Source organism: Temnothorax longispinosus, chromosome 8 (assembly GCF_030848805.1).
Source record: "Temnothorax longispinosus isolate EJ_2023e chromosome 8, Tlon_JGU_v1, whole genome shotgun sequence".
Lineage (NCBI taxonomy): Eukaryota > Metazoa > Arthropoda > Insecta > Hymenoptera > Formicidae > Temnothorax > Temnothorax longispinosus.
In genome coordinates, this window is record NC_092365.1 from 5,857,592 (window position 1) to 5,871,246 (window position 13,655).

The window sequence follows — 13,655 nt, forward strand, 5'->3', positions numbered from 1 at the left end:
GTCTATATCTTCATCACTTTTTTTTCAGTACTGGGTGAAGCTCAGCAGCTTCGCGAGGAGCACGCATTACGATGTGATCGGTCTGGAGCCGAATCGCACGTACAACTTCCGCGTGAGAGCGGAGAATCAATACGGCATATCCGACCCGCTACAAGCTGACGAGCCGATAACAGCCAAATTCCCGTTCACGGTGCCAGATCCGCCCGGACAGCCACGAGTCATTGACTGGGATACCTCGAACGCCACGGTAGTCTGGACGAGACCATTGTCCGATGGTGGCTCTCGTATCCAGGTGTGTAAAAAAAGAAAATGCATTTCTACGAGATATGAATATTATGAACATATGGAACTTGTAGACAATTGACATCGCATGAATTTTTTGAACTTCGAAATTTATCTTAAACGGTCTTTCAAAGTTGATATTGTTTTGACAATCTTAATATAAAAATAATAATAATGTATATAATAATAATAATATATAATAATATATTATACACTGATAAATATTAAAGGATCGCAAAATTTAAACTAATATTTTAAATTAAGTTACATTTTGTTATTTTTAACTATAACCGAGTGTGCGTGTGTGTCAACATTTATTATTTTAATATAAAACAGTATTTTAATTCCATTACTTTAGTTAAATTAACGTTGTTGTATTTAAATTAACGACGTATTGAGGGGTAATTGCGACCTATAGGAATGGTTAAAAATGACTTAAATTGAGTATAATTTGACACTACGAATTTAAGAGAGTGTATTTTCTATCTACACTACATTAATATAAAATATTAATTACAGGGCTACAAGATCGAATTCCGCGACCCAGCTGAGGACGTGCAATGGCGCGTGGCAAACGACTACCTTTTCAAAGACACCACGTACGTGTGTTATGGCCTGATGAGCGGCCACGAGTACGAGTTTAGGATCCGCGCGAAGAACGCCGCCGGCTTTAGCAAGCCGAGTCCGCCGTCCACGCCGTTTAGGCTCAAGAGCAAGTTCAACGTGCCGTCACCACCTGGCACGCCGCAGGTCACCAAGGTCGGCAAAAACTATGTTGATCTACGATGGGAGCCGCCCGTGTCCGACGGCGGTAGTAGAATTACTGGCTACGTGATCGAGAAGCGCGAGGTGGGCAGCGCGATGTGGTCCAAGTGCAACGAGTACAATGTCGTCGATACCGAGTACACGGTCATGCACCTAATCGAGCGGGGTGACTATGAGTTCAGGATCTTCGCGGTGAACGCCGCTGGCAGATCCGAGCCAAGCTCGTGCACCACCCCTGTGAAAATATGCGAGGTCGAGGGTGGCGAGAAACCGGAGTTCATCAGAAACTTACCTATCAGTCAGATCATACCGCTTGGCAAGACCCTCGTCCTCGAATGCGAGGCCACGGGTAAACCGTTGCCGACCGCCAGGTTAGCAGAAATTACATTTATTTAATATTTGATAATTTCATTACTTATTATTAGATAAAACTTATTCCAAAAATGAAATCAGGACTGAGTATCACAACAATTAAATTGATTAGCTAAGATTTATTTCTTTTCTAGACTATTTTATTATGGTTCTATCGTATTTATTAGAAAATAAAAATCTTTTAATGACTATTATATTATATTTTTATCAATAAATAATATATTAATTATATTATTAACTTTGAGCTGATATTACAATTTTAACTTGTTCAGGTGGCTGAAGAACGGCCGCGAGATCACCTTAGGTGGTCGCTTCCGCGCCGAGGCAATAAACGGTATCTATAGACTGGTGATATCCGAGGTGTGGGACGCGGACGACGGCGACTACAGCTGTCAGATCTCGAATCCACTCGGCGTCGCCGCGACCACGTGCAGATTGAAGATCGGCACGCCGCCGCGCATCGAGCGCATGCCGGGCGATCTCTATCTGCCGGAGGGCGACAACACGAAGATCAAGATCTATTACAGCGGCGATCAGCCGATGGACGTGACTCTGAAGAAGGATGGTCGCCAGATCGTGGAAACCACGCACATCAAATACACCGTGTTCGACGAATACCTCATTATCTTCATCAAGGATATCCAGAAAGATGATGCCGGCACGTACGATCTATCTATTTCGAACGACAGCGGCAGCGTCAGCGCATCCTTCAACGTGTACATCACCGGGCTGCCTGGACCGCCGACCGGACCGCTTGACGTTTCTGATATCGACAAGCATACGTGCACTCTGTCCTGGCACCCGCCCAAGTACGACGGCGGTCTTCGGGTCACTCACTACGTGGTGGAGCGTCGCGACGTCAGCCACACGCACTGGATTATCGTGTCATCCTTCTGCAAAGACACCACCTTCGTCGTGCAGGGTCTCACCGAGGGTCAAGAATATCTCTTCCGGGTGATGGCAGCCAACGACAACGGTATGGGCCCGCCGTTGGAGGGGACCAACCCGATCAAGGCCAAGGCGCCGTTCGATCCACCGGGACCGCCTGGTACGCCCAAGGTCATCGAGGTGGGTGGCGACTTCGTCAATCTCTCATGGGAGAAACCGGAAACGGATGGTGGTTCTAAGATCCAGGGATACTGGATCGATAAGAGAGAGGTCGGCAGTCAAGCATGGCAGCGCGTGAACGTCAGTATCTGCCTGCCGACGCAAATCAATATCAGCAACTTGATCGAAGGAAGGCAATACGAGTTCCGGGTGTTTGCGCAAAACGTTGCAGGACTTAGCCCTGAATCAAAGGCCTCGACCTCCGTGAAAATCGTCGATCCACAAGCGGCGAAACCTCCGGAGATTATCCAACCTCTTCAGAAGGTTTGTATTTTTTTAATTTTGCTTTGATTATAAGTAATTATTATAACTGAGATTTAAAATAATGCATATATGATATAGCAAATATTTAAAGAATAATATAATATTACATATTTAATGTAAAATAAGATTATTTAAAGTTTGAATTTAAAGTTTTAGTTTTTTAAGTTTAATTTTTTAAATTCTGAATTTTGAATTTAGTTTGTTATTTGACTTTTAGTTTTATATTTTGAGTGTCAAACTTTCTTTATTAAGAATTGTTCATCTAAAAAGTCTATATATTTAAATAAGGTATAACAAATCATCAAATAATAAAATATAATGCAATGTAAATGTGTGAAAAAGAAAAATGTAAAACAATGTACGGAAGTCCATCCAAAGCCGCTATAGGCAAGGATTAAATAAATATATATATAAAATAATGCAAGAATGCAAGAATAATTAACTTCTCATTTTTTCGATCAGGTGAATTGCGTTCAAAATCACAACGCTCACTTCCAATGCAAGATCATCGGCACGCCGAAGCCAAACATCACGTGGTTCAAGGGCGCCCGCGAGATCGTGAGCGGTAGCCGCTACAACATCTACTCCGAGGGCGACACCCTCAATCTCATCATTCACGACGTGTTCGGCGAGGACGCCGACGAGTACTTCTGCCGTGCGGCGAATAAATGCGGGGTGAAATCCACCAAGGGCGAGCTCTTCATCAAGACACCGCCGAAGCTGAACGTGCCGCCGCGTTTCCGCGACACCGCCTTCTTCGACAAGGGCGTGAACGTCGTCATCAAGATCCCGTTCACCGGCTACCCGAAGCCGAAGATCACGTGGGTGCGCGAGGGCGAGGTGATCGAGTCCGGCGGGCATTACGCCGTCGAGGTGAAGGAGCGACACGCCGTGTTGACGATACGCGACGGCAGCCGCCTGGACTCCGGCCCGTATCGCATCTCCGCAGAGAACGATCTCGGCCAGGACACGGCCATCATCAAGATCCAGATCAGCGATCGCCCGGACCCGCCCAGGTTCCCGCAGGTTGATAACGTCGGCCACGACTCGCTGGCCGTCAGCTGGAAGCCACCGGTTTGGGACGGTGGCAGCAACATCACCAACTACGTGGTGGAGAAACGCGAGCATCCGATGAGCACCTGGATCCGCGCCGGCAACACCCGTTTCTGCACGCTCGCGGTGACCGGTCTCAGTCCTGGGCAGCAGTACGACTTCCGGGTGTGCGCGGAGAACATCTACGGCCGTTCCGATCCGAGCGAGGTGACGCCGCTGATCACCACGAAGGGCGTGATCAAGCGCGAGTTCAAGAAGAAGGAGTACGAGGTGGACGCGAGCGGCAAGAAGATACGCGGCCGCGAGGACGAGAAGCCGCGCGACTACGACCAGTTCGTGTTCGACGTGTACAGCAAGTATGTCCCGCAGCCGGTCGAGATTAAGCACACGTCGGTTTACGACAAGTACGACATCCTGGAGGAGATCGGCACGGGCGCGTTCGGTGTGGTGCATCGCTGCCGCGAGAGGACCACCGGTAACATCTTCGCCGCCAAGTTCATCCCGGTGTCGCACGTGATGGAGAAGGAGCTGATCAGGAAGGAGATCGACATCATGAATCACCTGCATCATCCCAAATTGATCAACCTGCACGACGCCTTTGAAGACGACGACGAGATGGTGCTGATCTTTGAGTTGTAAGTATCCATTTTGGGCAGAAGAATCGTTTGCTGTTAAATTTGACGGCGGATTGTGACGGGTTTGCGTTATCCTTGATCTCGATCATTTGTCTCGTTAGCCTGTCCGGCGGCGAACTGTTCGAGAGGATCACTGCTGAGGGTTACACCATGTCCGAGGCGGAAGTCATAAATTACATGAGGCAGATCTGCGAGGGCGTAAAGCATATGCACGAGAAGAATATTATTCACCTCGGTAAGACTCATATTTTAACGACTTTCTTGCGACACCTATTATGGAAGTACAGATTTTAATTATTTGTCAATCTAAACTTTAATATAGAAATTTAAGCCTATTATACATTTGAAAAAAGATTCTTTTAAAAAATTAACAATACATTCTTAGTCAAAAATAAATTATCTATTAATTTATCAACGTTCAATACCAATAAAATACACCGCAATTTATCAAGATATTCTTTAAAGCAATGTTCTTATAAAATTTCGAAAATTGAAATGCTTCTTCAAAAATTTGCATTTAAGAATTTATTATTATATTAAATAAACAAAACCCCATTAATCTAATTGTTGGTTGTAAATTTAGATTTGCAGCTGCGAAAAGTTTTATCTATTTTAAATTTATATACCCGCTTTCAAATTTTATACTTAAATTATATTTTTAATTTTGGATGCCGCGCGTTTATGTATAAGAGTGTATTATGAGCACAGCTAACTCGAGTACAGAGTTGAACGTATTATTTTAATCGTGTAATTTGCAATTATTTCTAGACATCAAACCTGAGAACATCATGTGCCAAACTCGTAACAGTACGAATGTGAAACTGATCGATTTCGGTCTGGCTACCAAACTCGATCCGAACGAAGTAGTGAAGATCAGTACAGGCACCGCCGAGTTTGCCGCCCCCGAGATTGTCGAACGCGAGCCGGTTGGCTTTTATACTGATATGTGGGCCTGCGGTGTACTGGCTTATGTTCTGTAAGTAGATTTTTTGCCACTCCGTAATTATTAACAAATGCAGCGTATTAAACTCTTTTCTGAAAATATATTGCGTTGCAATAAAATATTTCAGAGACAATTGAATTACGTAACATTTCAATTTTAATCTACACAAATTTTAAACGATTGTATGCAAGCGATTGTATTTTAATACTATGGCTATATAGTTTGTACTATGTAAGGGCCGGATATTGAAAAAAAAAGATATCTATATTATAAAAAATGCAGGAATCATCAATTCTGCATGTTTTCATTTATAAAAATAATGACCTAAGTTGTTTGAAGTAAACTCTAAATATTTTGTGTATAAATATTTAGAGTTTATATATTTCACATTTCTTTAGAAATATTCGATTTATTTCGGTATTGTTGTGATATAAATGCAATAACTGCAAAAACAAATCATGCATAACTACAATGATCAAATATATAATTTGCATGTATTTGTAAAAAACAGAACATTATTAAAAAAAAAAAAAAAAAAAAAAAAAAAAATCTATCGAATAGCATGCATTATTTGCGCAGATTGAGCGGCCTTTCGCCGTTCGCCGGTGATAACGACATCGAGACCCTGAAAAACGTAAAGGCATGCGACTGGGACTTCGATGAGGAGGCATTCCGCGATGTTTCCGAGGAAGGCAAAGATTTTATCAGGCGACTACTCGTCAAAAACAAAGAGTACGTTTTACTGTTCCCTTCGCAGATCTGTCTTCTTTTCTCTCTGCTGTCCTTTGTCATTATTTCGTTCACATTGCGGTGTTTTTGCCTTATAGGAAGCGCATGACTGCGCACGAGTGCCTCGTTCATCCATGGTTGACCGGTGACCATAGCAAGTGGACCAATCCAATCGCCAACAGTCGTTACCTCAGCATCAGAGACAGATTGCGTGCCAAGTACGAGAACTGGGACAAGTATGTCCTTCCCATCGGCCGCCTAGCCGAGTACTCGTCGCTCAGGAAACTTTTAATCGAGAAATACAGGATTTACGATTCTTGCTTCGGTGAGTAAAATATTAATACATAATTAATTTTATGGGAGAAGAGTAGGCACCGTCTATCTCGAACTTAAATACCTACGAATAGATTGCCAATTCTAATACGATAAAGATATTATTTAATTGAGCACATTTAAACAACAAAGGAGTTTCAATTATTGTTTAATTTTTAAACATCTTTGAAATAGATATGTGTGTTTTAACTAAATATTGATAACACTAATACCAAATGCCTGAAATGAGTACTTGATAAATGCAGAAAATAATTAAAATTTCGCTAATGTGCAACGCTTAAATTAATTATACTTTTGCAGATCGCCGACAAGCAGCGCCCAGATTTGTCATCAAGCCGCAGAGCGCGTTCGCCTACGAAGGACAGAGCGTGAAGTTCACTTGTCGCGTGATCGCGATTGCAGCACCGACCCTGTCTTGGTCGCATAACAATCAGGAGCTACGGCAATCCGTTAAATTCATGAAGCGGTACCACGGCGACGATTACACCTTTATTATTAACAGAGTCAAGTTGGAAGACAGAGGAGAATATATTATACGCGCGGAGAATCATTATGGCTACCGTGAGGAGGTCGTTTTCCTTAATGTACAACGTAAGCGTTTTAGAGTTTTATACACGTTTGCGATTACATAGCGTTATTCTGAGAAAATTATAATTTTTAACGTAGCTTAATATTTGTAACATCTTTAGATACTTTTAGATAGCTGTAATTTATTCTATATCTAATTTATACTTTGGTGAATTATCTAATTATACTTAGGATGTCTAGTCGATACTAAATATCGATCAACATTTTCATTTCTTAACTGCTTTATAAATCTAAGAAATAAATATTCCTATGTATATGATCCTTCCATTTCATTCTTTCAGCACTGCCGAGAGAAATTCCGAAGTATAGGCCCGAGTTGCATCCTGTACGCAGACGAGAACCGCTTGGTTACAACGTGTGGCTGGAGACGATTGAGTCGGCACCGAGCTTCACCTTCCTGCTACGACCACGTGTCATCCAGATCAGACAGACTTGCAAGCTGCTCTGCTGTCTGAGCGGTAATCCAATGCCCACCGTGAAATGGTATAAGGACAGAGAGGAATTGTCCAAGTATAATTATCCCATGAGCAACGCCGACGGCGTCGTCACGATGGAGATCGTTGACTGCAAACCGGAGGATAGCGGCAAATATCGTTGTGTAGCTTCCAACAAGCACGGCAAGGATGAAACTAGTTGCGTGGTCATCGTAGAAGGTATGAGATGAATAAGTTATTAAATATTGAGTAAAAAAAGCTTCCTTTATAGATAGATAGATAGATAGATATATTTATTGACTCCCCTCAGGGTTGCAAGGCGTTTTGGAGGGACGTTCCCAACCCTTTACATACAATCTCTTAACCTACCTTAGCCTATCTTACATTTAACCTTACATACTAATTGCCCTGCCTATCTTTACACACACACACACGTTCGCAAGTTCCCTACCTCTGTGGACTTCCGTTTCCGTTTACAAACTCCTCACTCATCCTCTTTCTCTCATTCACTCCTCCCCTCCCCTACCTCCCCCTCCCCTCCATCATTTCCTCCCTCCCTTACTCTCTCTAATTTCCTCAGCCATCTCTCCCCCTCCCCCTCTTCCCCCAATACCTCCCCCACCGCTTCCTGCCATGATCTCCCTCCCCCCCAATCTGCACAATCTTCCCACACATGTTCCCACGTCTCCTCCCCCCCTCCACACACCCTGCACACTCTTCTCTCCTCCGCCATCCAATGCTTCACCCCCCTCATACCACCCCCCAGCCTGTATCTAGCCACCCTCTGCCACCTATTTTCTCCCCAGTTCTTTTTTAAGTACTCCGGTATCCCCTGCCCTTTTATCATGCCATACCACTTGTTAAATTTTGCCTCCCCTATCTCCTTCCACCTCTCCTCTCTTTGCATTCTTTTTTCTCTCTCAAGCACGTCCTCCCCCCTCCACATCCCCTCTTCCCTCAGCTCCTCCACCTCCTCTATCCTCCAGCCCCTGCTCTCCGCCGCTTAAAAAGCTTCCTTTATGAGGAAGCAAAAAAAGGATATTACATTGAAGGATGAAAGATTATTTCACGGAGTTGAACACAATAAATACACTATTATCGCGAATAATTTAAATTAATTAACAAAAAATATATAATCGATACTTTTAGATAAATTACTTTAAATTATTTTAAAAAAATGAGATTATTGTGTTGCGATCAAATTTTTAATTGACCAAGAATAAAAGTAATTCTGTATTATAAATTATAAAGTTTATTTTGAATATTTAAAATAGATCTTATTTAAATTAAGATGTATTTGCGTTTTCTGAACTTTCCAATTTATTTGATAAGGGCGATGATATTATCTGTATAATTAATTTACATTTAATTTGCTAACGAAACAGACCTCATTGAGTGTTTGTTTATAGGCACTGGAGAAACGGAGGAGCAAGTAAAATTAGTACACGACCTCCTACATTCCGGAGGTAGAGCTGTTTAAGAGTGTACCCTGTTTGCCATCCTCTTCCTCTGTCATTAAAAGCAGTGTTGCATTAGACAATAGACAATAGATTTTGCCTTTGTGTTCGTCAAGCTTTTCCTATTAGTACGCTTTTCATAAATATGTAAAACCAGCTATCATATTAGCTGTATACAAAATATTTCATAATCCTTTTATATTATTCAAATAGAAATAACTGTAAAATTTTCTATTTATCAAGATTCATTCCAAAAATAACAATTTCCTTAGATTATTACACACATAATTATACTCGTTCCTTTTATCCTGCATATAACGCACTTCATATTGGATTAGCTTTTCCATTTATTTTTTTTATGTTTTTATAGCTTGTGTTTTGTAATAAAACGCAACTCTCGTGAACTTTAATGACAAGATTACATATATGCAAACGTATTGTGTCGTTGTCTCATAACAAGTGATTTTGCTCTAAGATCGAAGGTTCATCGAGCAACCAATGAAACCGGCACCACCGCCGATCGTGACAATTCACAAATCCAGCGGATACAGCGGCTACAGTTCCACGACCACTCAAGGCCAATCAAGCTCCACTTCTTCATACAATGGCAAACATAATTCCACTTCCTCTTCATATAAGGTATGCGGAATGATATAAAATAATTACTAATCAAATCTTATATATTAAAGAAAATATAAGGTGTCACGTTTTTCTCCTTTTATAAATATCCTACATAAATTTTATATAAAATTAGAGGATATATATACATGTGTGTATATATGCGTGTATAAAGAAAAACATTTAACATAAATATTTAAGTATTTAAATTTATAAAAGCATAGAAATATATCAAGTACGAATATTCTTCGTAATATTTTTTAAAAACAAAATAAGATTATTCAAATAAAAACGAAATAATATTACTGATACATTTTTTGATATGATTTTAGGACACCTCCAGTGTCAAGATCGATTCATCTGACAAACGAAGCATAAAGAAATACGGCTCGAAGCTCGACACCACCGGTAGTCCATCTCGATCCAGGAGCACTACGAAAGAACTCATTCGTAAGCGTTTTAATATACTATTTTGAATGATTTTAATGCAGTATTTAATATTTAATTTTAACATGAATATATTGAAGAACCCTCGGACGATTCAATGAGACCGCCACAGTTCACTCAAAAATTGAAGAATCTCACCATCAATGACGGCGAACATTTGGAACTCACGGCCAAAGTCGACGGCGATCCGGTGCCGCAAATTACTTGGAGTAAAGACGGCAAGGTAGGCGCATATGTTTGAAACCCATTTGCTAAAATTAAAATCCAATATAAATTAAATTGAAATTGAATGTATAAAATTATCGTGCGATTCAGTTAAAAGTACACAAAAAGATATGGTTGTTCTTAAGAATGCTAAAATCGTGCGAGAAAAAAACGTATATGTATAATATATATTAGAAATTACTTACGTGTACGGTAAAATTCTCTTGTAGATGTTGAGCTCGTCGGAGATAGTTGATCTCAAATATAAGAACGGGGTGGCCACTCTCACGATCAACGAGGTATTCCCCGAGGACGAAGGCGAATACGCATGTCTCGCGACAAACAGCATTGGCAGTGACACGACATCCTGCAAGCTGACTGTAAAACGTAAGAACATCCACATTTTATCCGCGTGTTGAAGTAAAAAAATTTTAATTTAGTTTAATGTAATTCAATCTGCTTTAAGCGAGGATTTAATTTTGTCTTTCACTTTATCTTTCACGCTTTGCTTTCTTATGTCGCTGAGTTCAATTTCTCTTATCAGCCGTGGAGAACGCTGCCAGAAAGAAACAGAGCGACGAAAAATCGCCGAAGATCGTCGACCACTTAACGAGCAGATACGTGAAAGACGGCGAGGCTGTGACACTCAACTGCCGAATAATCGGCGCGAAGAAGTTCGACGTGGTGTGGCTGCACAACAATAAGGAGATCAAACCCAGCAAGAACTTCCAATACACTAGCGAGGCTAACATCCACAAGCTAATCATCGCCGAGATATTCCCCGAGGACTCCGGCACTTACACGTGCGAAGCTTTCAACGACGCAGGAGAGAGCTACTCGTCGTGCACGTTAAGCGTACTCGGTAAGAAAATTGTCGACAATTGTAAATCGTTGAGCAGAAGAATCCACATTCGACACTAGGATCCATAGAATTTTTATTTTCATCCTTTCTACATTTCTTCCAGCTCCAAACGAAGAGCCGAAAAGCCCAGCGTTCGCGACATTCCCGCAGTCTGCAACAGTGAGTGAAGGCGAGTCGGTTACTTTCACGTGCAAGACTGATACCGCGCCTTTGAAAGGTAAGTAACTTTAGTGTAATAGTTTAGCAAGTAATAGTAAGTTAATTATGTAATTTATTATAGTCCTTATTATAATTTAAATAAATAATGTAAATAAGTATATATATTTAAATAAGTATTATAATTTAAATAAGTAATTTAAATAAGTAAATAATATATATTTCTAGCTCCTTTCCACCGTTTCGTTAAGCAGCGGCCAAACTGTTGCTAATAATGTCACGAATTGTTTCAGTGACTTGGTTGAAGGATGGCAAGGCGATCCCCGAGACAAGCAGCAGATATCACTTCAGCTCGGACGGCAGCACGTCCTTCGAGTTTGGCATCAAGACGTGCACGGCTAGCGACGTCGGCCAATATTTAGCGCGTGCGATTGGCCAGAAGGGTGAGACGAACTCGGCGTTCGCCCTCAACGTCGTCAATCCCGGCGAGCTGTGAAATCGATCTTGATACCGGGTTACACGCTTACACGTCGATTATCATCGCGGTCGACGACCGAATCGGAACATCTCTAATACATTCTTTGCGGAGAATACGTTTCTGGGTCACTTCGTGAATATTAAAGGGTACGCGTACACCTCGATGAATGGATCTGTTTGTCTGAGAATAGGTTCTCCAAGAAGAGTGTATTTTCCCCGCTCTCGTACGTGCTCTGTTCGTGGACGCCGTAACGATCTCCGAGCGATCGTTACCGCGTCTTCCACATTCTGGCCTTTCTGCTTTCGCGAAAATTAATCGGAATGCATGCGATGCGAGCGAAGAGTCGAGCCGGAGCAGCTCGGCCGCGGCGAATATTTTTTAGAGTGTATGACGTCCCTGTACAAAAAAAAAAGAGAGAACTGAAAGACTAATATTAATCTCTCTTTCTCTCTCGCGTATTCTGTATGTAAATTATTCTGAAACGCTGTATTTTCTTCCTGTGTGTTTGTCATAATGTCGCATGATCTGCGCGAATTGTCGCGACGCGACTCGCTGTCACGACGAGAATCATCCGAGAATTCGCCGTCTCCGCACACCAGCATTACGGATAGCACGCGCAACTTACTACGCTAAAATATTCGGCTTTGTTGTATTACACGACTCGGCATACACTCGAGTACACGCAAATCTTTAATGGGCACATCGCGGTAGCATCAGAAAAAAAAAGAGAGAGATAAACGGATATCATGTATAGGGTGTCGACGCCCGCGAACGTGATTTTTCCGGCGAGACTGCCAGCATCCTCGAACATCCGAACATACTTTTTAATATCACCATCTAAAAATCTCGTCGGAGGAATCCCTCGATGGCGTTAGATCGAGTTTGCAAGTATTGTTACGCGATATACTGTCGCAATGTGCCCTCCTATTCCATATGGTACGCACTGTCGTGTTTTACTTGTTTGAAGACTGCTTCCGTCAGAAAATTTACGATAAAATAAAACGTATAATTAAAAATGAACTTGTTGCGAGTTATTACACCGTCCTATCTTACTAACGTAGATTACAAGTGTAATTTTTATTAACTTTTTCCATACTTGTCCCCGAGTTAGCGTTCGCATTTGTATCGAGTATCTCGATGAGAAAGAAAATATACAGTATGCTTTTGTTACATATGTACAGAAAGCATTTGCATATAGTGATGCAAAGCTATTACAATTATTAAGTATATGACTTGGTATTTGTAGTGATTTTTGAATAATATGACAATCAATAAAAAATCACAGTGAATCCAAATAACTTATCGAAATATGCAGACATATTGTCCGTTCTCTGCAATGTCTTGTAAGTGGCCGTGTGTGCCCCTACCAAAATGGCACCACATTTATCAACCGTGTTTTCTTGCAAGCGCTCGATCGCGTCGCCTTAAGTATATAAATAAATTTAATAACAATATTCATTGCCCTGATCGATGTTTTAATCGACGATCTCATCAGACAAGAGCTTATAGGCATCAGGTATATTGTGGAGTGGAGTGGCACCATCACGACTCGCAGAGAATCGCATGGTGTATATCTCTAAAATTTCTGCTACTTTAACTAATTTTCTGGACTTTTAGATTTATCTCTCTCTTAATTCCTCTTTCTCTCTCACAAATAGATCGAATCATTAAATATTTAATCAATGAGTTACATAAATCAAATATGATCCAAGTTCGTTGTGTGTAAGTTAGCTGGATTATGTAAATTAAAAAATCTTCTGGCTGAGTTCTTGGTTAAGATCAAAGAACGAAATTTTCTTGGATCTCGAATAAGAATACTATGCAAATGTAAAATGATTGAGTCAGGTTTCTTAGTATTTGTACATAATAATAGTACAGATAATTTAACATATATATTCGCTATGCATGCAAGTACAAATATGAATTGA

General features: G+C 41.2%; 1 protein-coding gene across 8 annotated transcripts in view; it reads left to right on the forward strand.

The window, feature by feature from the left end:
• Nucleotides 1–12,747, forward strand: part of LOC139818020 (twitchin-like) — a 111,002-nt gene extending 98,255 nt beyond the window's left edge. For all 8 annotated transcript variants that reach the window (XM_071786414.1, XM_071786415.1, XM_071786416.1 and 5 more), the window contains 18 exons: nucleotides 29–292; nucleotides 802–1,418; nucleotides 1,692–2,790; nucleotides 3,253–4,478; nucleotides 4,580–4,713; nucleotides 5,247–5,454; nucleotides 6,001–6,153; nucleotides 6,249–6,475; nucleotides 6,784–7,074; nucleotides 7,353–7,724; nucleotides 8,915–8,971; nucleotides 9,438–9,601; nucleotides 9,913–10,030; nucleotides 10,108–10,250; nucleotides 10,462–10,618; nucleotides 10,776–11,093; nucleotides 11,197–11,310; nucleotides 11,543–12,747. In XM_071786414.1, coding sequence (XP_071642515.1) covers nucleotides 29–292; nucleotides 802–1,418; nucleotides 1,692–2,790; nucleotides 3,253–4,478; nucleotides 4,580–4,713; nucleotides 5,247–5,454; nucleotides 6,001–6,153; nucleotides 6,249–6,475; nucleotides 6,784–7,074; nucleotides 7,353–7,724; nucleotides 8,915–8,971; nucleotides 9,438–9,601; nucleotides 9,913–10,030; nucleotides 10,108–10,250; nucleotides 10,462–10,618; nucleotides 10,776–11,093; nucleotides 11,197–11,310; nucleotides 11,543–11,745 — 5,865 coding nt within the window. In that variant the 3' untranslated portion in view covers nucleotides 11,746–12,747. The remainder of the gene's footprint in view (nucleotides 1–28; nucleotides 293–801; nucleotides 1,419–1,691; nucleotides 2,791–3,252; nucleotides 4,479–4,579; nucleotides 4,714–5,246; nucleotides 5,455–6,000; nucleotides 6,154–6,248; nucleotides 6,476–6,783; nucleotides 7,075–7,352; nucleotides 7,725–8,914; nucleotides 8,972–9,437; nucleotides 9,602–9,912; nucleotides 10,031–10,107; nucleotides 10,251–10,461; nucleotides 10,619–10,775; nucleotides 11,094–11,196; nucleotides 11,311–11,542) is intronic.
• Nucleotides 12,748–13,655: the final 908 nt, after the last annotated feature.